This window comes from Stigmatopora argus, chromosome 5 (assembly GCF_051989625.1).
Source record: "Stigmatopora argus isolate UIUO_Sarg chromosome 5, RoL_Sarg_1.0, whole genome shotgun sequence".
Lineage (NCBI taxonomy): Eukaryota > Metazoa > Chordata > Actinopteri > Syngnathiformes > Syngnathidae > Stigmatopora > Stigmatopora argus.
Genome location: NC_135391.1, coordinates 7,537,921 through 7,560,537, shown reverse-complemented (window position 1 = coordinate 7,560,537; position 22,617 = coordinate 7,537,921). Strand labels below are relative to the sequence as shown.

General features: G+C 37.0%; 3 protein-coding genes across 5 annotated transcripts; 1 reads left to right on the top strand and 2 right to left on the bottom strand.

The window, feature by feature from the left end:
* Positions 1–526: 526 nt before the first annotated feature.
* Positions 527–9,930, bottom strand: fkbp15b (FKBP prolyl isomerase family member 15b). Of its 3 annotated transcripts, none has more exons than XM_077601360.1 (27): positions 9,755–9,930; positions 8,268–8,371; positions 8,102–8,183; positions 7,872–7,941; positions 7,686–7,760; positions 7,268–7,366; positions 6,890–7,039; positions 6,748–6,816; positions 6,497–6,640; positions 6,198–6,313; positions 6,086–6,128; positions 5,732–5,839; positions 5,486–5,570; positions 4,986–5,086; positions 4,808–4,889; positions 4,603–4,712; positions 4,433–4,531; positions 4,215–4,309; positions 4,043–4,142; positions 3,734–3,905; positions 3,477–3,613; positions 3,097–3,240; positions 2,692–2,793; positions 2,352–2,459; positions 1,567–2,093; positions 1,323–1,419; positions 527–1,182 (listed from the first exon to the last, which is right to left on the bottom strand). In XM_077601360.1, the coding sequence occupies exons 1-27, from the start codon at positions 9,802–9,804 to the stop codon at positions 1,099–1,101; spliced, it is 3,153 nt and encodes a 1,050-aa protein (XP_077457486.1). In that variant the 5' UTR covers positions 9,805–9,930; the 3' UTR covers positions 527–1,098. The 3 variants fall into 3 exon arrangements, with proteins under 3 accessions (XP_077457486.1, XP_077457487.1, XP_077457488.1); XM_077601361.1 differs by having other exon boundaries at positions 4,808–4,871; XM_077601362.1 differs by lacking the exon at positions 3,097–3,240.
* Positions 9,931–10,803: 873 nt separating this feature from the next.
* Positions 10,804–13,422, bottom strand: fgf17 (fibroblast growth factor 17). Its single transcript, XM_077600744.1, has 5 exons — positions 12,898–13,422; positions 12,752–12,788; positions 12,385–12,529; positions 11,532–11,638; positions 10,804–11,112 (listed from the first exon to the last, which is right to left on the bottom strand). The coding sequence occupies exons 1-5, from the start codon at positions 13,023–13,025 to the stop codon at positions 10,804–10,806; spliced, it is 726 nt and encodes a 241-aa protein (XP_077456870.1). The 5' UTR covers positions 13,026–13,422.
* A 3,309-nt stretch (positions 13,423–16,731) lies between these two features.
* On the top strand, positions 16,732–21,448 carry nelfb (negative elongation factor complex member B). Its single transcript, XM_077600870.1, has 13 exons — positions 16,732–16,939; positions 17,697–17,857; positions 17,935–18,034; positions 18,336–18,566; positions 18,656–18,841; positions 18,941–19,053; positions 19,239–19,341; positions 19,588–19,683; positions 19,790–19,932; positions 20,210–20,316; positions 20,497–20,638; positions 20,803–20,911; positions 21,028–21,448. Exons 1-13 carry the CDS (start codon positions 16,826–16,828, stop codon positions 21,184–21,186), a joined length of 1,764 nt encoding a protein of 587 aa, XP_077456996.1. The 5' UTR covers positions 16,732–16,825; the 3' UTR covers positions 21,187–21,448.
* Positions 21,449–22,617: the final 1,169 nt, after the last annotated feature.

Below are 22,617 nucleotides of genomic sequence, written 5' to 3'. Positions count from 1 at the left end.
TGATTTAGCGAAATCACGACGGAGTTTCAAAATGTTTGGATTTAAAAATGGGGGCTTAGGAAAAATAAATATTCAAGTGTTCAGTCCATTTCCTGCATCTTTGACGTTTCTGAAAACCCGGATGTAGAAACGCCTTTACCGGGTTAGCCCGTTGCGGCGGTACGTCAGCGCCTTCGCCATGTTGGTAGGGGCAAGTTTCATATTTAATTTGAAAATCTAACAAATTGTCAAGACTAAAAACATGAAAACGGTTTTGTCTAAGATTTTTATTGTGTACGTTTATATAATCATAGCAAAATTATGTAAAAGTATTCTCTAGATTATTTTTTTCCCCATGGTACATGTTTAAAACTAATGGTATTGTTTTGAAATGTACGACAACAGGAACAGATTAGAAAAAGAAATTGTGCAGCACAACAACATACCATAAATACAGTGAAGTTTACACACCTCAAAAACAACGATTTTGTTTTGAATTAATGAGAACAAGATCATTTAAAACCTTTTCCCAATATTCTGACATACAACCTGTGCAACTCAATCTTTATAAAAAAATCATTCCGAGGGTAAGTACAAATAATGTGACTTTTTTAAAAGTAAACCAATTACATTCTAACTCATTAATTAGATTTATTTGGTGGGGGTGGCGTGATCGCGTTTATAGAAAAAAAGTTAAAATAAAAGTCAAACATTGGTTCCATTAGAACAAAAACCTTGTGTGTAATCACATGTGATTATTTTTACTTCCACAATAGATGACATGGGGGGAAAACTGAGTTGTAAAGGTTATAGGGAAAAATAGTGGAAAATGTTTAAAATGTAAAATATATAAGACAAAAAGCGAGTATTGGAACAGGGGTGTGGAAGCTTTTCAAATCTCTTGAACAAATTTCGCTTAAGAAAAAAAAAAATGTAGTTACTCAAAATAGTTATCATTTTCCATGAACCAAACCCAAATCTTAATACTTACTTATATGTACTTTTCCAGTGTCCTTGGGCAGTCACAGTCTAAATTTCAACATTTTAGAAGTCACATTGACATAATTTGTAGAGGCAGATGTGGTCTCTAATGTGCTTAACTTAAATACTCAATGTATTTCAACTCCGCCAAACAGGATCATCATCTTCACTATTGTTGTTGTTGTCCAACAATGGATCTGGTGGTGGACACCCCTTCAGGTTCTGAAAACAAAAACAAAAAACAAATGTAGTTTTGAAAATAAAACAGATTTACCTAGTTGACACATGAATAAACAAAGTCAAATTAAAAAAAAATATTAAGGACAAACTACATTACAGATTTATATAGCTCCCTTTCTCACCAGCTCATCTTCTTCTTCTTCTTCTTCTTCCAAAAGAGGAGGGGAAGCTACCTGGGAAATGGACGCCCCGTTTTCAGAGAGTGATTCTCCAGTCAGACTAAGACAAGAAAAAACAATAACAGGTGGGTTATGAACTTCAGCATAATACATTGATAATGGATCTCAAGAAATACAAGCAATAATGCATGTAAAGCATACAGCAAAGCTCCCAATCAAAATGAGCAACTCCTAAGGGAACACCTACCATTTATCTTCACCCTTGCCAAACTGAACTTCATTTGGTGGTGGGGGTGGTTTGACTGGGGGTCCAAGACATTCCTGAGAATCTGGATCAATGTCTCCTGATTTTGGTATAAACACAGCATTCTGCTCCTCTTCACCCTCAATTAAAACACTTTGATGAGGTCCAGCCTCTGGATTTGCTGTCCCACTTGTGTCATTTACTGCCTGCTCCTGCTTCTCATGACATTCTAATCCTGTCATAGGTGCAATTTTTGGCGCTTCTGAAGCAAATTGTTCCTTCAAATCAGGTAACTGCTCCCGTATTTCGGCTTCATCTTGATGAATTTGGTCTTGACTTCTGTGATGGTCGCCATCCTCCATGCGTTTGCTGACTGCATTATCTTCATTGACGAGGACCGTGTTGCTTACCTTCTCCTCTTTTTGTTCCGAATCGTCTTTTTTTTCTTCTTCCTCTTCTTGATCGGACAACTCTTCCCTCTCAATTGTTGCAAGAGAGTCTTTGCCATGTAGAAGATGTAAAGTTACATTCTGGAGACACATTAATGAGTCATATCAAAATTCATGGAAAGATAAAATAAAGGGTTCTAAAATTCCAGTGAATAGTTGGACAATCCAAGTTAGCAATGGACACAACTGCAGCATTAATCGGAGAGAAAATGACATTACAACCAGAAAATGCATTGTATAGAATTTTCTCGTTTACCCTAAATGAACAAATCCTACTGCATTTGTTTTGACTACATAAAAAAAGTTCTAGTAACAAAAACCAAAAACACCTATACTTACCTTAATAGTATTAACAAGTATACGGAGCACAGTTTGGCCAGTGTAATTTTCATTGAGTTCAAACTCTCCCCGTAAAGAATGAAAAACAGCATTCATGACACGCTTCACCTACAGCCAAGACAAAAAGGTCTTTTTAGGTTATGTTTGTGTCGACTAAACAGGATTCTTAATGAAAGGACAAAAACAACAAGAGGAAAAACACTTCAATCAATGAATAGAAATGCATCACCGGTTCACATTTGATCTTTAATGTCAATTACTTCAGCAATATATACAAAGTTCGAATGAATGTCAATGAGCGCAAGTAATAAGGTGAGGGGGGAAAAAAACTACTATTTACCTCTGTTGCTGTATCTGCTGAACTTTCCTGCTCATTCAGTTTCTTCTGAAGTTCAGCCACTCGTCTCTCCAAAGAAGCTATAACAGTGGAGCTCTGTGAATCCTTTCATGTACAGGCCATGAAGGAAAAATGTGCATCAGTAAAATCAATTAAATCCAAGATTAACACCAACCACTGTGTGGCGTGATGGGGCCACCGACAGATTGGCAAAGGATGTTATAGATTTTTCGGTATTCTTTCATTGTTGGTTCAATACAGAGTTTGAAGGAGTCGCTCCTTACGAGCATACATATTGCTACGTGAGCCTTAAGTAAATTGGAATTAATGAGTTTATCAATTTTAACGGTTTAAAAAAAAATCATACTAAAACGCTTGCTTTTGTGTGTTACACTGTAACAAACTTGCCTTTTCCCGTTGCTCCTTTAACAGATTATTTCTCTCCTTTTTAAACTCAGCAGTCTCCCTCAAATGTTTTTCTCTAATTGACTCTAAAGCCTGCTTGTACTTCACCTTCCAACTTTCCTCTAGCTCTACATGGTGTTGACACCTCTGGAAAAAAAATTAACAAAGGTAACAAGTACAAAGTTACTTCTGATTTAAAAAATAAAAAAATCAATTTCTCTTCTACCTTCACATGTTATGATGTATTATGGCTCATTTTCTCCTACTTTATATTTACCTTTGCTAGTGTCAATATTTTCACAATAGTTTATCAAAAGTTATTTTGAGTCTCACCCAAAGTGTAAACACTAACTGTATGCACCGAGTAAATAAACAACACTCACTTGTTTTAGATTATCTTGAGTCGTCTTCAGTTCATTGACTTCCCCCGTCGTGATTTCGAGCTTTAATTCCATCTCCTTGCACTTTTGCCGCTCTGCACAATACTGAGCCTGGACTCTTTCTGATATTTTCTTAAACTCTAACCCAAACAAGCACATGTTGACAGTAACGTTAAATCGGTGATTGCGTCGTCTGTTTGCTATAGCCTTCGCGATACCTTAATCCTGCTGTATTAACAGGCCTACTACACTTAACCAACCTTCAAGCTGTGATTCCAGCTCAGAGATGTGTTGAGAGTGGCGTTCACAGTCTAGCTGCCTTGCGCTCAGTTCAGTCTGCAGCTCCAGAAACTTCTGCTGATGAGCCAAAAACTCGAGTTTGACTTCAGATAACTGGGCTGTGGTGGATGCCAGCGCTTCGTTCAATTGAATCTAGTAGAAACCCGATGGGTACAATCATGTTATAATTCTACATTTAAGGATTTGAGGCCTTTTCATACCACCACACACGTTTCACAATGTAAAGTACCTCCCCACCGTAAAACCAAAGAACAAAAAGAAATACCGACCTTGTCTTGTTCAGCCTGGAGTAGTCTGGCCTGACTCTGTACATTTGAGAACTTTGAGTCGTTACTCTTTTCCAACAATGTGTCTCTCTGTTCCATATAACTATGAGACATATTTAAATCAGCTTCATCCAAGTACTTAAAAATGGGAGCATTCAAAACTATTACAACTCACCCATGGTTTTGGTTTAAGAGTTCATTGATTTTAAAGTTTTGCTCCTCAATACGAGAGCTTTTCTCAAACATTTCCTTCTTTAAGCATTCATTTTCCTAATAAGAAAAAGGAAAATCATAATGTCAGCCTCGAGAAGGTCACCCCAGGTGTGATATTTGTCTCAATATTTTTTTTGATAGTTTTGTATGATTTTTATGATCATACAACGTGGGCTATACCTGGATGATTCTTAGAAGGTTTTGCATGACCATGGAGGACTCCATTGATATACCAGACAGATTCAAGGGGACCGTTCCCTGCCTTTGAAGATCATCTACCTAATAAAAAACACCACAAGCAGGTAACATTTGTGTTAAAGCCAGACGCGACATATCCTTGGATTTTATACCTTAGATGCAAGTTGATCAACTCTGTCAGCTACTTTTCCGACCGCTAAGCGGATTTCCGTGTTTTGCTGTCTGGCCTCGATCATCAACAATGAAGTCACGTCATTGGTGCCTGGACGAACGAGGTTTTATCCACTTAGAATACCCAAATATAAACATTGTGACTTTAAATGATTTTTCTGCATTCACTGAGTTTTCATGTGGTACCAATGAAAGGAACACGTGCGGGATGAACCTGGCCAACGGACTGGAGCTGAGTCGGAACAGAGGTCTGCGTATAGGAGTAAGGCTTTCAAACAACAAAAATGAAGAATGAACAGAACACAAAACTTCTTATTTACTCTCACAGTCAAAAAGTACTGACGACAAAATGTGAGAATCTCACCTGAAAAGGATGCATGTTGCCTAGCAAACTAGGCTGTGCGGCAAAATTGGTAATGCTGGGAAGCACGTTAGACGGAAAATTGGGGCATGGATGTGGAAGCACTACGAGAAACAACCAAACCAAATAAAATGCCAAATTAACAAAAATATCCAATGTTGCAAGAATTCACCATTTTAATGCATACCTGTCAACCTCTGCCGATAACTGCCCTTATAAATGATTATGATTCCCCTTACAAACCCCAAAAAAACCTTACAAACACCGTACGACTCGTACGGTGTTTGTAAGGTTTTTTTGGGGTTTGTAAGGGGAATCAATAATCATTTATAAGGGCAGTTATCGGCAGAGGTTGACAGGTATGTTAATGTGAAACAAAAAGACAACAAATGGTTGCTATCTAACTCGTCATTCTGCGCATATTTAAACATGGAAATTGAATTGGATTATTTAAGATGCTGGAAGACGGGATGGAAAAACTTGTGAACTTTTATTTACAGTACCATGTCCTTGAACGGGGGCAGCCGAAGTGATCTGTACAGGAGATGGTGTAGCAGACGTATCCTTGCCTCGACTCGTGTTGGAATCCTGTAGGAAAAAGGAAAACAATATACAATATACATTAGTGGACATTTACTGCATTATTTAAAGAAGGATAGACAGAATTATTTCATCCACATATTAATTGTTAGATTTTTTTTCTTGCTACAATTATGGAAAATGAGCAATTTCGAGCCAGATACAGTCACCTCAAATTCCGAGTCACTAGAGTCAGGCTGGCTTGTTAGGAAAGGTAACAAGGGCTGGCCCATCTTTGCCATACGAGAAATCAGCTTGGCTTTTGTAACATCTGCAGTCTAAATTTGGAAAAAACAATTCATACATTTTTTAACAAAATGTGCTGACGTGTTCCATGTTGCATTCACCCATTTTCACCCACTGTCCTCATTTCAGGACAACCTGTAATTCTTTTCTTACTTGATATAAAAACAGTTTCCCCATTTTATGCAAATGTCTGAAAACCTTAGAAAAATCTTTAAAAAAAGTTAACGGGTTAAAATGGGGTTAATTAGAAAACAGCCATCAAGATGACTTGGTGTTACCTGTTCATTTATTGAATTTGATTTTGCACGTTGAGTTGTCTCCCTTAGAGGAAAAAAACAACAACAATGTGAACATTTTCACAAATACTCCTATTACTTATTTAAGCCTCACCCTGTTTGCATTACTGGCTCTTGCGTCAAATTCTCAAGACTAGGAGCAGGGGAAAGCGTACCACCAGAGTCTCTGGAACTGGTCTGATCAGAGCCAGAGTCTTTGGAGAATTTCACCTACAGCGCAGAAACAACTGAACATTATTTCTTACACAAGATAAACTTGATTTATCCAGATTACATCTTTGTTCAAACTTAACAAATGAATAATTATATCTGTCAGAAAAGGTAATTAAAAAAAGTTGACCAAGTAACTTATTATGTGGCTAATGACTGCTTGAAATATTTCAAGGCACTCACTCGTTTTAGCGCTGCTGCAAAAATAAGGGTGCTGTTAGCTGGAATGCATTCAGGGACACCTTTAGATCCATAGGCAAGGTTTGGGGGGACAACTATGAGTCGACAGCCAGATTTCTTCATCCCCAGCATGCCTTTCTCCCAACCCTGCTCGCAGAACGACAGCATAAAGTGTTTAAAGCAGGAATAAATATAGACACGCGAATATGGTGTTAATTCAGAAGAATGCGGGGGAAAAGAAATTCTCATCTTACTTGAATGACTTTTCCAGCTCCAATTTTTACACGTAACAACTTGTCTTTCTTTTGATTGGAGTCAAACATCTGAAATGAAAAAATTGAACATGGAATGCCACCAATAAAGCAAATACATTTCTGTTTATTATTTATATGTTACCTCGCCAATGGTGTGGTTCTGCAAGAGCCAGCCTTTGTACGCCACCTCCAAAGAGTCACCATGTTGGACTGCCTGGCCTTCTCCCAGACTTAGATCTTGAGTTAGCACCACGTCTAACCCATTGCAGGTGTTTGCCTTTGCCAAACACACCTAATGCAAAAAAATATAAACACAGAGAGGAAAATATTTAAAACACCTAAGTACTACTATAGTATTTTTCTTTAAATATTTCTACTCTATGACTATTATGGAGGAAATGATAACAAGCTAGACCTCACATCATTTGACCATGCAAGAAATAATTTGAATAGAGAATGAATGAAATGAAAAGTTTTTCTGAAAATTCTTGAGACATTTTTGCGCTTTTTTTAAACTTACTTCTTTACAGAAATCAGATGCTGATTTCTCGGATTCAAACATAAGAGACCAATTCTGCCTTTGGTCATCGTAAAATGTACAGTAATTGTTTGGTTGTACCTGCAAAAACAAAAAAAAAGTAAACGGCTGTGAATCAGATTTTATGGGCTTCATTGCAGTGTAAAAGTGAAATGGTTTAATGAAGCATTTATACATCTAGAAACATGTGAAAAGAAATACAATTTCAGAGTGACTGTTGCTCAAATCAATTCAACGCAATCTTTTTTTGTGCACAATGAGAAAACCCACTACCACTACATCGTAACCCTAACATGCATATTATAAATAATGCGTAGAAATGGCTACTTGCTGAATGGGGGGAAATGCTTTGCTTCAGAAAGTGAAGAAAAACACATTTGTAATAGTTTTCGAAACTCACCGTGAAAATGAAATCAATGTGAATCTTGGCAGAAGTCACTGGTTTCTGCTGGCTCAAGTACAAAAGCAGCTTGTACTACACAGAAAAAGAGCCGTGATTGAGAAAAATGTCATAAGAGAACAACTCTCATGCACAAACATTGTAATTTACACTGGAGCCAAAAATAATCCAGTCCACAGTCCCTACCTCTTTACTTGTGTGGTTTCCCAATATGGCTGCCCCCAGCTTTCCCTGCTTCACATACTGTCCATTTATACTGTATAAAGGGCATGCAATTGTTTTAAAGACATTCCCTTAAGATAATCAAGTAAATCTATTTGAGCATTCAAACAAAGTGCATATGGCAAAACGAATACGCTAGTCATAATTCAGACAAACTGCAATTCATCTTTAGACATTTAAAATGAAAGTATTACTATCGGAAGGCTTGGACTGCTGTGGCAATCAACACTTCAAAGGTTCCAGGTGATGGTGCTGTTGTTGTCTGGATGACTGAAACTGCAAAATATGATGAGACAAAAATTGAAGTATGCCATTCACATTACGTATTTAATATCTGCTTTTCCCTTGAAAAGGCCTGACCTGGATTTGCGTTTTTTCTCGGCTGTTTTGGTGCTATATAATGAAAGGACTCATTCCCTTGACTGTTGTTTTCGTCAATCCCAAACAAGGATGCCAACTTGGCCCTACAAGCAGAATAAATGTTAGGTTCAAATATGAAGCAGATTTCTAAAATGCTTGACAAATTGTTATTTTAAAAAAAATCTAAACAATGAGGTGGACAGTCCAAAGTCGAATAATTTTATTCAAAATAGACGGTCGATGAGGCGTCATGTAGTGTTTCAACACATTGCAAAATTGGATTGACCCCTGCTGGAGTGACTGCCATTTTGGGTCACGTAACTACCTTAAAGCAATACATTTGGGTTGATCAATGAACTTGATGAATGCTCCTTACGCATCAGTGTTGCTGAACCATCACTACCTTTTACCTATAGAGAACATTTGGCGCATCATAAAGAGGAAGGTGCGACAGTTGAACAGTTAAAGGCCTGTATTAGACAAGATTTGGGCAAATCTATGCTTTATTCCAAATAAAATATGATTGCAATATAATTGCATTAAGGCTTTCGTGATTTTCTTCTCAGGTTATGGTAAAAAAAAAACTCCATTAAATAAAAATGCTGCAGATCCCTGTAGATTAAGAAAACTTAAATATATATATTAAATATATTAAAAATAAAATATTTTAAATTATGGGGAATAAATCATGGAAGAATATAATTGGTTACGTGGTAATACTATTTCAATTTAAATCAAAATCACAATGCAGTATACAGTGGCATTTTCACATTTCAAAGGGGGTGGTCTGGGTGGGGAAAACTGCTTTATTTCAGTTAGTCAATAGGCCTTATGCATATTTTTTGTAATATTTGTAAATTGTCAAGCTTTAGTTGAGTGCTTTCAGTGGTGTCAACGTTTCCATAGGATTCATTAAACCTTGAAAAAAATGATAAAACTTACATATCTGTTGACATTTATTTAATTGAATTTTTGAGTTATTAATATCTATGTGTACGTTGACACCACATTTTACAATAATTGATTTCTAAATGTGTTTCGAAAATTTCAGGGAAATAAATACATAGTATTTCATATTCATGGATCATTTCCCTGTTTTTAAGGAGAAGTCCATAAAAAATATGTATAACCCCGTTTCACTGCATGTCATAAAAATAAAATACACTAGTACCATTTAGGAAAAATCGCGTAGTCAATCACAAGCCATTAAATGGACATTATAGATTATTAAAATGAAATTGACAGCTGAGTAATATTTTTCAACTTTTGACTGCTTCTCTTTCATAAACAATCAAATAGAAACGAGAAATAAACCTACTAAACTGGGAGGTACTAAAAGTTGGTAATAATCTGTATGTTTGGCTAACTGACCACAAAAATGATGTACATACCTATCCATCACTGACAATGCCGAGGGAGTATTATGCTAGGTAGGTAACTCCTATGCTAACACATACTTCGTCGTCGAGAAAAGAAATATCACTTACCCGCCTGCGGGTGACAAGAAATCTCTATCTTCGTCGTCTCCACCAAACATTTTATCACTTAAAAGGCAATACGTGACAAATAAAACATGTGATGTAACAAATAAACGATTTTTTGCATGGCAACTAAGTGTAACTTGTGATCTCTTCCTGGTTGAGGCGATTGGATACCAGCTGACTTTCCACGTGATACACGTCTGTGGCTTGCATTTGTAGACCGCAGTCTTAGTGAAAGAGACTTCGAATGCGGCCTGCAAATGCTTGTGATGTGTTAAAGCGTAGGCCATGTTGGAGGGGGCAATGCCCCCATTTTAGCCTATCCAAATCATTTTTTTCTTTTTAAATTACGTGCTCATTTTTCAACTGGTTTCCAGGAATTTTACTTTCTTGTCAACATCAACACATCATTTGTTAATAAGGTCATTTTGGCTTAAAAACCTGGAATTATAATATCTGATTATTGCTGAAATCATTTGAAAGTTCAATTCATTATTTCATATCAATGTGTGTGTGTTGTCTTCAAAAAATCATTTTTTTTTCAACGGCATTATTGTTTGCACATATTTATTGTATATTATTGTTACGTTTGGGTTCATTTACCACCAATTGGGTTATTCTTTCCTATGTCAGAAAAATGCACATGCACAAGCAGCCATGCATGATGTATGCACTCACATTTTAATGGTAAAATCCCAATTTATTTCCTCTTGTGAGATTTTACAAATAAATAAATGAAATATTAAAGATGTCTGTTTCCCAGACATTTTTAATGCACAGAAAGACCATTGGAAATACATGACCAAGTCTTACTACTTCATTTTCCCTTACACATAATCATGCAATTTGCAATAACTGATGTGTGTCCCTTAGAAAAACAGTGCAGCATTATTGCAGTAATAAAAACACTGAATATAGTATACTTAATTTGCTTTAATCCCTTTCAGTAAAGTATTTACAAAAGAGCATTTTTTATTATAAGACAAGGTGACCATATTTTACATTGGATAATATACAAAAACAGAAGAGTGATTTTTCCAAAGCGAAGGCTGTCGTCAGTTCCCTTTTTTTCTCGCCACCAACTTTCGTGATGTCTTATTCCTTTTGGCGCGACGTGTAGCTGGAAATCGAATGAAATCGAAATGTTTGCTTTGGTCAGCATTGGGAAAGGGAGGAGAACCAGTGTGTAGCCTTTTGATAAAATGGACTTCTCTCTGATTTTCTCTTGTTTTAGATGCCTTGATGGGTCTCCCTTTTCTTGTGAAAGCAACATACCAACGTTCGTACTTGGCATTCTGGAAAGCTGTGTAATTGTTCTCCAGTACGATCTCTGTGAAGATACAGTCTCTGCTATAACCACTGGGCTGTATATGGATGGGGGGGGGGGAGAGAGGTTTTTTTTTATGTTAGAAGATTCTTTAAAATATTTTTTCCACAGTAAATTATTAGTGGGTAGCAACAGCAAGTGATTCATTTGTGATACCAAAGCACGTTTTTTGCCCCAAATTACAGTTGGATGAAATGTTTTACACTCTACAGGCCCATTTCAGAAGTCCAAATGTTATTTTTTTATGCACCATTGTGTTTGACTAATTTATATTGTAGAAAGTTTAGTTTAATATTTACTGTGATTTTAAATGCTGATTTGTTTAGATTCTATAACCTGATTGAGGTATTAAAATAAACATGAGATTGAAAAAGAGCAACATGGTCCAATGTTTTATCGATAAATGGATATATTTTCGATATGAACTACTAAATGTCGTACGCTTATTTAAACTACCTTTCCAACAAGTTTTCCCTTCCGGTTCATACAGAGGTACCGTCCACTTTCTGCACCTTTTATCCTGACCCGACTGCCAAAAGTATCTGTTTCAACAAAGAGACGAGCTGCAAACAAAATTAAAAAATACATATTAATGGAAAACACCAACCACAAAGCCATCAAATACAACATACAATTCAGAGAAAATTGATCAATATTTTTTTTTAAATAAAGTGATCGAAACCGGTGATGACAGTGAATCTAAACTAAATCAAACAAAGCACAATCAATTAAGTCACTCGTGCTTGTAGCAAGCCCATAAACGAAATAAATTGCCTTTCCTCTTAGGCTAGGCTACTTGATTAAGAAAATGTCGTCAGTGAAAGGGGCTCTTGTAGAATATACATTCGCAATTCGCAATTTAACTTACTGCAAATTGTGGCAGGTGGTAATAACAACAAGCTTGTGTATTGGGCCCATCGTAACAAATGACTTTGCCAATCAGCCTCTAATTTGCCAGACGATGACTTCATGGATTCTGCTGATACGCTAGCTTGCATTAACATGCCGCGGGGGTTGGGTTCTTTCGGGGTGGCTGGAGGTGAACCCTAGCTGTGGCTAAGGACAAAGGCTGCCCGGCAGGAGCCTTGTGACTAGAAACCCAATGGATCATAATTTGTATTTGATAAACTAGTTAAATATCCGAAACAGGTATTCATTCATATGAGTTATCGAGCAACAACAACAAAAATCCAGTAAAACGATTCTTTAGAGTCAAATTGAGTTAAAAAAAAATTCAAAAAAAATTACTAGAAGAATGAATGTTTGTGAGTATAGATAGTTTCAAATCAAATAGGGAAATGACTTTTACCGTAGACATTTCCATCCTCGGCTGTGGCGGTGACTCTTTTGCCCTGAATCTGGACGTGTTTTGCACTGGTTCGGCTGTAGAGCTGGTAAATCCTGACCTGTCTGCGGCTGACCTGGTCCGTCACTGCACCCTGTGTCCTCACGTACTGGTTAAAATTAGGAGACGGGTGATTCTCCCCCTTTTTTGTAAAGTGAAAAATACAATCTGTAATGCTTTCTTTCTAATCTGGGATTTAGCCAATTTCTCAGGTTATTCAAACTTTGGTAAAATAACTTTTCAATGGGAAAAATCAAACTGGTCAAAAGAGCTGCTAATTTGGATGAAATCTAAAAAAGAACTGAAAGGATTTTTTTTTTTATATTCTTACCTTAGCATGGCTCCAGAGCATGAAAAACTGAAATGATCTGCAGAAAGAATTTTTTTTAACAGTAGTGATTAAAATCAAGTATTTTTTGAGGGAGGGGAGTCATGGCGATGGCCAAAATATTACAATCAGGATTACATTAGACTTACAGGTAAATACAACGTTGGTTTATTCCATACATTTTCTCCTTCTGATGAAACCGGTCAAGAAGTGGGTTTTTTGAGGAAAGATGTATCCCAAATGGGTGCTGCAAATTTAGCACAATAAAGCAGCCCATCCACCATACCAGTCTCTGGAATCAACACTGTGTTTTGGCTTCACGGGTATCAAAAATCTCATCCCGTTGACGAGTGTTGAAGTCCTCTTGGAAAAATCCATGGAAATCCTCAAAGATCCACTTGGCCACATCCATTGTCGTCCAAATTAAATCACGTATCCAACAGTGTCAAAATATGACTGATCTCTATGTGCAAAATCTTTGCTTTGAAAGGCTTCAGTGTTAGTCGGAATCTGCTTTTTTCTCTTTTCTTCTTGTTTAAATGTTGACAGGGAAGGCCTGAAAACTATTGCAGATTATCAGAACAATCACTTTCTCCCAAGAAGGAAAATTGCAAAGATTTTTTTCCAAAAATGTTTCTTTAATTACACATGATGTGCCTCAATTAGAAGAGCAAATGGACCCTCCTACCTAGCTTTCGGGATCATTTCCGCGGCATTGTATTTAAAAGTGTGTAGACATGGGTGTGGCAAGAAAACTCCTCCCACTACTACCGCTGCACTTCCCTTTCATCTTATGTTAACTGGTCACACTTCTGGTTCACATTAAGACAAATCATGTCGACAAAAGGCCTGATTCAACCTTGCATAATTTGCAATCAACATCCCAGGATTAGTTTAATTTACAGTAGTCTTTCTTTTGCGGAGCTAACTGTGAGGAGATGAGAAACAAATGGTTACTATGACAAAAATAAGCATAACCCTGACCTAGCTCAGTATAGAAAATTGGCACGATCTATTAAACTAAACCAGTGACATTGTTGTCCTATCTTAATCACTTAAAAAATGTCTTAAGAAGACTTGCAAAGATGTGTCGGATTTTAAAATCAGCAAAGGCTCTACTATACAGAAAAGTAACTGACTACACCATCAATGACTAATATGAAACATACCTAGATATGATATAAATATAGATATTCTCGCCGTTTCTGTCCCACCTTTTTTCGAGAGACATGCGTGATCTTGAGCCTATCTCAGCTGACTTTGGGCAAGGGGATTGGTCACCAGCCAATCACAGCGCACATGTAAACAAACAACAATTTACTCTCACATTGACCCTTACGAGCATTTAATTAAGCCGGTGTGCGAGGAAATTGAATAATCCTGTTGCAAAAACGCAGGGAACTTCACACTTCAGGAATGCCAGAATCCACAAAAGACTGGTTAATGCAAAAGATTTTCAATCTGGCAAAAATACATTCATATTGCCAAATGTTAAATATTTTGGGGCGATGGGATCAAACCCGAGCAATTAGCTAGAATAAACTTAAGCAGTGTCAGAACAAGCTAAGTCCACACAGAAAAGCCCATTTAGGGAAGGGGACTCCTACAACTGCAGTAACAAGTGTTGCTCCATAACCAGCTCTGACCTGGTCGTAAAGAACTCCACCATAAAGAGCAACTGGCCTCCCTTTTCTGACCCTGCAAAAATAGAGGCAAAGATTCAGCACTGGGTGGTCCACTTTATGAATGATCAAACCAAAAGTGAAAAACTTGAGCACTCATTTATGCGCTACTTATTAAGCCATCTATCTGAACCCTCATGTTGAGGCTTACGGTCTCAATACTGAACATAGAGCACAAGAGCCTGTGAATTAAGATACATTACACATTTACCGGCATTCCATTTGTTTGTAGAGTGATTATATTATCATATGATAATCAGTGCAGTGTGGTATCACTTTACACTATATTTTTTCTGGTTTTTTTTTTCGGGATTCTATTTTAAAGCCATGACATTGTGTTAGTCTCATTAGATTATATGTCTGAAAAGAAGCAGGTTATGCGATTACCCGGAAAATCATAAATAAATGTACATAAACCTTGTGTGCCAAATGTAAAAAAACATATTATAATGGATCCAAACTGTTGCATGAGATAAAGGCTTCGAAAAGCAAAATAATTCAGGAACCTGACGCAAAAGTGTACCCTATCGTCCTTAAACGTGACCTTTTGTGGAGTATTTTGTTCTTGTTTTTGTGTGTGTGTGTGTGTGCTGATCTTGTAATATTTGTACAAACTTTCGATGTGAAAAGGCATCAATTTCTTTTTAATACAGCCCGCAGATCCCGATAGAGATGTATATATTTGTATTTTTTCATGTATATAGACTTTAATTACATAAAAAGGCAGGAAATGTTCATTTTGGGATGATGTTCCGCTCTAATAGTAATACAGTGAATAGTTCAAATCAATGAGAAATGTACATATTCAATTTGCAAACCATTATATGTTCTGGGTGCACCAGTAAAATTTCAAAATGGTGTATACTATTCTCCTAGTAAAATAAGGTGGTCTGGAGCCCTATAATGACTGTACAAAATGAAACATTCTGTTATAAACCTGGTTTGTGATTTTACTGTGTCCTTGTAAAACAGCAAGACCACTTAACGCGTTTCTATTCCCACTGACCACGGAGGAAAAATGCATTTCTTCCACACCTAATTTGAGAAGGAAGGTCACTTCAAAGCTGAGACCAACAAGTCGTTGGAGCAATCGATGCTTGGGACTAACAAATGTACCCGTTGTAAAACTTAACAAGGTGTGAATGCCCTCTGTGTGCCCTCGGACTTTCAGTTTGCAAACTCAGCCGATCTGTGTGTAGTTTTACACAACATTTGGTTTTTGGGACGGGGGGTAAGAATTTACTAGCACAATGTCAGAAGAACGCGACCATAAAAGTATCATCCTACAGTAAGTAAAAGTGCTGATGAGAAGTTTTAACTTGACGGAGTCTGCTTGTGGTTGGAACTCAAGGTTGAGTAAGAGATATTTAAAGAGGTAATGTAAATAAGAAAACAAATTGCTAGAATCTACCACTGATTACAGTTAGTAAAATAATAACCACAAAATTTCAAGTTCACAGCTCAGTGAAATAAGAGTGCCTTTTGTTGATGGAAGGGTGAATCACTCAAAATAAATGTGAATCCCCAAAAAATTGACTCAAAATACAAGAAAATAGACAAACCTGAAAAATAGATAATCCATTTTTGAATGGTAGTTTTTGCAGTTTCTGACTCATTGAAAGAGTGACCAATGTTGTTTGGAGAAGAAACATTGTGTGGCTGGTTGTACTGCTGGCTATAGACACTTCTGATTTATTTGTGTATTTCAGAAATATGTTGGTGACCTCTTAACCTCTCGGCCATTTGTGTCACCCTACCACCCACCACCCAACTCCCCAGACCAGTCACCCCCAAGTTCTGTTTGTGTAATCACACACACACACACACACACACACACACACACACACACACACACACACACACACACACACACACACGTTCACTCACGGGAATGGTTCTCTAACATTCAATGAATGAATGCACAAATTATTGCCAATGGTTTTAATAACGTGTTTCTGTGGAAAAAAACAAATCTAATGCCAGTCTAAAAATTAGATTGAACAAAAAATAAATTATAAAGATATAAATAAATCACCTAACATCTGTTTTTTTCCAATTTGATTCAATATTTGGCCTTCCTTTTCTTTGACTGAGGTCACCCACACTCTGCAATTGCAATTTGGGGGTTCAATTTAATTCTTAATTGACTCTTATTTTATTTTCTAGGAATTTAAATTTCTAGATTTTTTAAACCTGATGGAGATTTTTTTTAAATGTTTTCCATGGAAATTTGAAAACAATAACACACATACATATAGCGGAACTATTTTTTCCGGTTTGTTTCTGACGAACTGTTTAAGAAGTGACCACGCAGAACCTGATAGGCGGAAACCTTTGGTTCTCAAAACTGTGATACAGAGTTCTTCTCATTTAGAATCCTAAAATCGATGTATAAATGGAAACGAAAATGTTTGGGGGTTTACCTGAGCTCGGGATTTCAAACGGCGAGGACCTGAAAGAAACTCTCACCAACTGCACCGAGCCACTGAAAGCCATTGATCAATTTCAGGTAACGAGTCTTTCACAGGGAGTCAATAAAATTAATTTTAGATTACAAGAAGAAGTGAAGCTAATCGTGTTAATAAATTTATGTCAGCTTCGAATTTTATATCGCCCAGTGTATAGTAAGACACACCGACCGACTTCCTCGCTGTTTGGTTTGTTGTAATATGCGTTGGAAAAAAGGATATACATGTGCACACAGTGAACATTCGGAATTGTATTATGAATTTAGCGGATTTATTCCATAATTATTCAATACACAAAGTACTGGGGTGTGCTCATTTTTATGACTGCGAAACAACAATCATATTTACACTATCTGCTTATTATGAATCCCACCGATGTTCTAGGCACGACACGCCCCATTGCAATTAATGCTTCTATAAATAGTCATTGTTAGATTTATCTAAAAAAATAAAACTTTTATAAGTCAAATAAAATACTTTATTTTTGCGATTATTAGGGGGAAAATTTTCCAAAATGTTGCCACTTGAGAACATTCAAAGAGAAATTTATGACTGTGTAAAGGAAAATTGTTTTTTTTGTATGTGGGTTTTCTTTGGCAAATACTCATGACAAAATGAAATTGTTCATGAAAACACCCAGGATGTTTCTTAGAGGTTACGATAACGGTGCGTATCCTTGAATAGACAGTACCTGATCATTGATGAAACATCAACAACAACCACGCACACAAGACAATCTCAAGGCATTTTAATTGTATGTTAACTGATAATGACGCCTTGATGCTCGTATGACTGTAGATGGAAAATGGCATCTTGTTGCCAACTCTCCAGTCTGCCCTTCCCTTCCTGGATCTACACGGAACACCCCGATTGGAGTTTCACCAATCCGTCTTTGATGAACTTCGTGAAAAGTTACTGGAGCGAGTGGCTACTATTGCTGAGGGCAAAGAGGAGGACAGGTAGGAGGAACTAGGGGAGCTGAAGTGAAATTCTGAACGTGTCTGCCATGATGTGTTTATTTTTCATACATTTGCAGATATGGGAAGCTTGAAGAGTTACTGGAGAAAAGCTTTCCACTGGTCAAAATGCCATCCATTCAACCAGTGGTGATGCAAGTCCTAAAACATTTACCCAAGGTCTGTGTTTGCACCATGTTGAGTATTAATATCATGGAAATTGGATAACTTTATTCATCCCGTATTCGGGAAATTTCATTGTGACAGTAGCAAGAAAAGGCATAGTTATAGTGTGGATCAATAAAAAAGAGGCAAGATGATCTTAGGCAATGGGTGTCCAATTCATTTTAACTGGGAAGATGACCACTGGCAGTCTACACAGTTAAAATAGATTAAGTAGGTAGTATTATGTACATTACAACCATAACCCTGATGCTTGAAATTAAAAAAGCATCACCTTACTAACCGTGAACACTTCCAGGTACCCGAGAAGAAACTGAAGATGGTCATGGCAGACAAGGAGCTTTACAAAGTGTGTGCTGTGGAGGTGAAAAGACAAATCTGGCAGGACAACCAGGCCCTATTTGGGGATGAGGTTTCACCTCTCCTAAAGCAGTATATTGTGGAAAAAGAAGCAGCTCTATTCAGCAACGATCTCTCTATTCTACATAATTTCTTCAGCCCATCTCCAAAAATGCGACGTCAAGGCGAGGTGTGTGTGTGGGGGGGAGTAAATTGTCACATTACATGAACTCAGTATCCAACACAGGTGTTTAATTGTTCTGTTTGTGTGTATTTTAGGTGGTCCTGAAGCTAACCCAGATGATTGGGAAGAATGTAAAGCTTTATGATATGGTTTTGCAGTTTTTGCGAACACTGTTCCTACGGACTCGAAATGTCCACTACTGTACTCTTAGAGCAGAACTGCTAATGTCTCTTCATGACTTGGACATCAGTGAAATCTGTTCTGTTGACCCCTGCCACAAGGTACGAAGACATTTCTCTCTTAACAAGAGGACAGGGAGATGTTGCAACATAGGTCAAAGTACATTTCTTTTAATTGTTTTACTTTTTCATTTGCCACAGTTCACTTGGTGTTTAGATGCCTGCATTCGGGAGAAGTTTGTGGATGGAAAACGCGCAAGAGAGTTGCAAGGGTTCTTAGATGGGGTCAAGAAAGGACAAGAGCAAGTACTTGGGTAAAAAAAAGAGCAGACATGGCTAAGCATAATTTTTCTTTCTTTTGGATATAAATGTAAATAATAATCGGACATAGGCTTTGTCATCATCATTGACTCGACAAAAGCCTAATTGTCATCATACCCAGACTTTCTGCGTATGATGAAATTGGTTTAAAAAAAATGATAGTGACCTATACTTTTAGGGACCTATCTATGATCCTCTGTGATCCATTTGCGTCCAACACTCTGGTGCTGACAATCATGAGGAACCTGCAAGAGCTTCTTAGCCAGGATGCTCTACCTAGGGTGAGCGACTTGTTATCACTTTTTTTTTTTAAAGTCTTCAATTAGCCAAATTTCACTCGCTATGAATTACGAGCTTGAGTTGAGTGATTAAGCATTTCATTATTTTGCCAACCTTCATTAAAATTGAAATAGTTTTAAATGAAAGAAGTGTCTCTTGTGAAAGTAATGATAATTATGGAACTTGTGACCTTTTATCGTGAACTTGATTTCAAACAGTATAACTTAAGGAAGTCATTTCGTCTTCAGGATAGCTCTGATCTGATGTTGCTTCTGAGGATGCTTTCTCTTGGTCAAGGAGCGTGGGATATGATTGACAGTCAAGTGTTCAAAGAACCTCGTTTGGTATTCGCAATTGTTGTCTTATGTGTTGCACAATTCTTGCCTTTTAAAATTGTTTTATAATTGTTGTTGTTGTTGTTTTTTTTACTGTTTACACACACACACTCAGGATTTGGAGCTCATGACCCGCTTTTTGCCTGCCATGATGTCGGTAGTTGTGGATGACCATACTTTCACTGTTGAGCAGAAACTTCCCAGTGAAGAAAAGACCTCGCTTTCCTATCCTACCACTTTACCAGATGCCTTTACCAGGTAAAATTTTACAGGTGACGAGAAAATGTATTCGCCTACAAAATACAATTATTCAGTAAGTTAATGAAAAATACTCAGTTGCTGGTGAACGTATTTAGAGTTATACACTAACTTTTCGTGTTTTGCCACAGGCAATTGATTGTTTGGATTTTTTAAAGGGTATACAACTACAAAAGTGTGGACTTTCTGTAGTAGATCAGATACTTATTTGTACCTATGTCTAGCTAGAAAAATGATGAATCAATTATGCAATCATTCTCTGGTGATTCTGCCTTAGATACCTGCAGGAGAATCGAGTGGCCTGTGAAATGGGCCTCTATTACATCCTTCACATCGCCAAGCTGAGAAACAAGAATGCCTTACAAAGGTTACTGCCTGCCCTCGGTGAGAATCCACCATGTTTTCCTAAAACTAGTGAAACAGGTTGCATAACATTTTGAATTAATCTTGTATTTACTTGAAGGTATTAAGATCAGTTAAAAACTAAGATATAAGACTGTTTGTCTTTAATTCAATTCAATTGTACAGGCTATTATAAAAATATCTGTCTGTCTTTTCCTTAAGTGGAGACCTACAACGATATGGCTTTTGGTGACATTTTCCTTCATCTGCTTACGGGACACCTCACGCTGCTCTCAGACGAATTCGGAGGAGAAGAATTTTGTTCAGTCGTTTTTGATGGCTTCCTATTGACTACTTTTTCCAGGTTTGCTCTTTTTAACTCTAGACCCGTCTTTACCACAGCTTTCCCCCATTCAACACTAGCTCTAATAATTTGTTACCTGATCCTATAACACTAAAATTAGCAGATGTTTTTTGACCTCTGACCCTGCATTACTGTATTTTATTTTTATGCTTATATTTCTACAGTAAAGAAAACGTCCACAGACACCTTCTACGTATGCTACTGCATCTCCATCACAAGGTGTTGCCATCACATATGGAAACTTTGGTCAAAACTTTGGAACCACCAAAACAGGTTTGGCTTACATTTTCAGTCAATTTCTGGTGGACATTGTAGCCTGAGTTTGACTCGTATAACAGTCAGTTTGAGCTTGGCTTAATCATTGGTTTTGTTATGGAAAAAAAATACAGAGCAGTGATCCTGTGAAGGAGCTACACAGCCAACTCCTAGAGAAAATAGAAGCCCAGAAGAAGAGTCCTCCAGTGCCTGAGGAAACTCCATCCATGGATCTCAGTCTTCACCCTGTAAATGTTCCCACCACAGCCTCCACCCCAACTACACCTATCTGAGATCCAAAGGATGCATTTGAATTGAGACTGACTGTAAATATAGCTACGTGTAGTCCTACAAACATGAGCCTGGTTGTTTATTTGTATAAACATTTCTATAGAGATTTCTTCCTATGAATGTTTCTGTTGGTTTTCCAGCTTTTGACGTCATTCTTTTCATTGTCAATATTTTTGTACTCAAGTGAGAAACCAGAACTATGTATTTTTCTGTTTCAGTAGTTACCAGTGCAAAAAAAAAAGAATAAATTAAAAGAAATTTTGAGTATTTGTTCTTTAGAGGGTGATCACTGCCTTGTCTAGTGCAACCGGGAATTCATATTAACATAAAAAGCGCTGACAACACTAAACTCATTACATAAGTATCAATCATGTATTAATGTGACAATTTGATTCACCTTTGGAAGAAATAACTTAAGGCAATGCCAAAAACTGGGCAGCCTTGTATTCTGGCAGTTTCGATTAAAAACATCTTGATGTTAATGTGTGAGGGCGACATCTGCAATTCACCTGCAGGGTTCTATTGTGTAAATTACAGATATCTGCATTTGAATTGTAGATACCTGTCACTCCAGTTTCACAGGTCTCCAATTTGTTTTTCTTAATGCCGACTAGTCTTAATTGCAATTCAAGATGTTTTCAAGACATGGCCGTTTCTAGGCAGCTTCAGAGGTTCTCACTATTTCCATAACACTGTGGATTGTGACAATTATGGACCCATGTAGTTTTAATTGCTGCCACCCTTCCAGTCATAATGAATTGGACGTCTTGTGCCATCTATGGCACTGAAAATTGACCATTAGCACAATGTCTTTTGTTATCAATTTGAGGCCATGATTTAAATACTATGAAATTAAACATTTCATTTTAAAATCCACTTGAGAGGGGTATTGACATACCCAGTGTATTTGTTTTGACTCATAATTGCCTTTATTAAAAATATGTCAAAACAATATTAAAAATCCAACAGTGATTCATATTTATATGAATTATATATTATATTCATTACTCAATTACATATTCATCACTAATATTTCTATAATTGAGGCTAAATGTTTACATCTGGAAATCTCATTTTGGGTCATAAAGGCAGAAACTATCTGGCAAATGCTTATATTGTGTCTTTTATGACTCAACAGGTGATGTCCACGACAGTGTGTGAAATGTGCGATTCAAAAAATGTATATATTATTTTTCCTAAAAATAGACCCTTGCATTATAAAGTTATAACCACATTTATTTTGTTCTTTACGCCACAAAAAAAGCCCAAACACGAGTGACAAGTGGTGTCACTGACCACAAAAGAAATTACGACGCCATTCTCTTTCATTTCGACTTGTCACAATCAAAACTACGTAAGAACAACAACAACAAAGTTCCAAGTCACCTTTTCAAAAATGAAAAAAAAAATAGCTCGAAAGGACTATATATATT

What these genes read in the sequence shown, in the direction of transcription:
- fkbp15b (XM_077601360.1), bottom strand. Translation starts at nt 9,804, where the DNA reads ATGTTTGGTGGAGACGACGAAGATAGAGATTTCTTGTCACCCGCAGGC. An exon ending in CAAATTCAATAAATGAACAG is followed by an intron (nt 5,840 to 6,085) that starts GTAACACCAAGT and finishes TTCCAAATTTAG; the next exon opens with ACTGCAGATGTTACAAAAGC. An exon ending in GCAACATGCATCCTTTTCAG is followed by an intron (nt 4,890 to 4,985) that starts GTGAGATTCTCA and finishes GTTGTTTGAAAG; the next exon opens with CCTTACTCCTATACGCAGAC.
- fgf17 (XM_077600744.1), bottom strand. Translation starts at nt 13,025, where the DNA reads ATGGGCTGCTTTATTGTGCTAAATTTGCAGCACCCATTTGGGATACAT. An exon ending in TGCTCTGGAGCCATGCTAAG is followed by an intron (nt 12,530 to 12,751) that starts GTAAGAATATAA and finishes AATTTTAACCAG; the next exon opens with TACGTGAGGACACAGGGTGC. An exon ending in CGAGGATGGAAATGTCTACG is followed by an intron (nt 11,639 to 12,384) that starts GTAAAAGTCATT and finishes TTTTGTTTGCAG; the next exon opens with CTCGTCTCTTTGTTGAAACA.
- nelfb (XM_077600870.1), top strand. Translation starts at nt 16,826, where the DNA reads ATGGAAACGAAAATGTTTGGGGGTTTACCTGAGCTCGGGATTTCAAAC. An exon ending in AAGGTTACTGCCTGCCCTCG is followed by an intron (nt 20,317 to 20,496) that starts GTGAGAATCCAC and finishes CTTTTCCTTAAG; the next exon opens with TGGAGACCTACAACGATATG. An exon ending in CTATTGACTACTTTTTCCAG is followed by an intron (nt 20,639 to 20,802) that starts GTTTGCTCTTTT and finishes ATATTTCTACAG; the next exon opens with TAAAGAAAACGTCCACAGAC.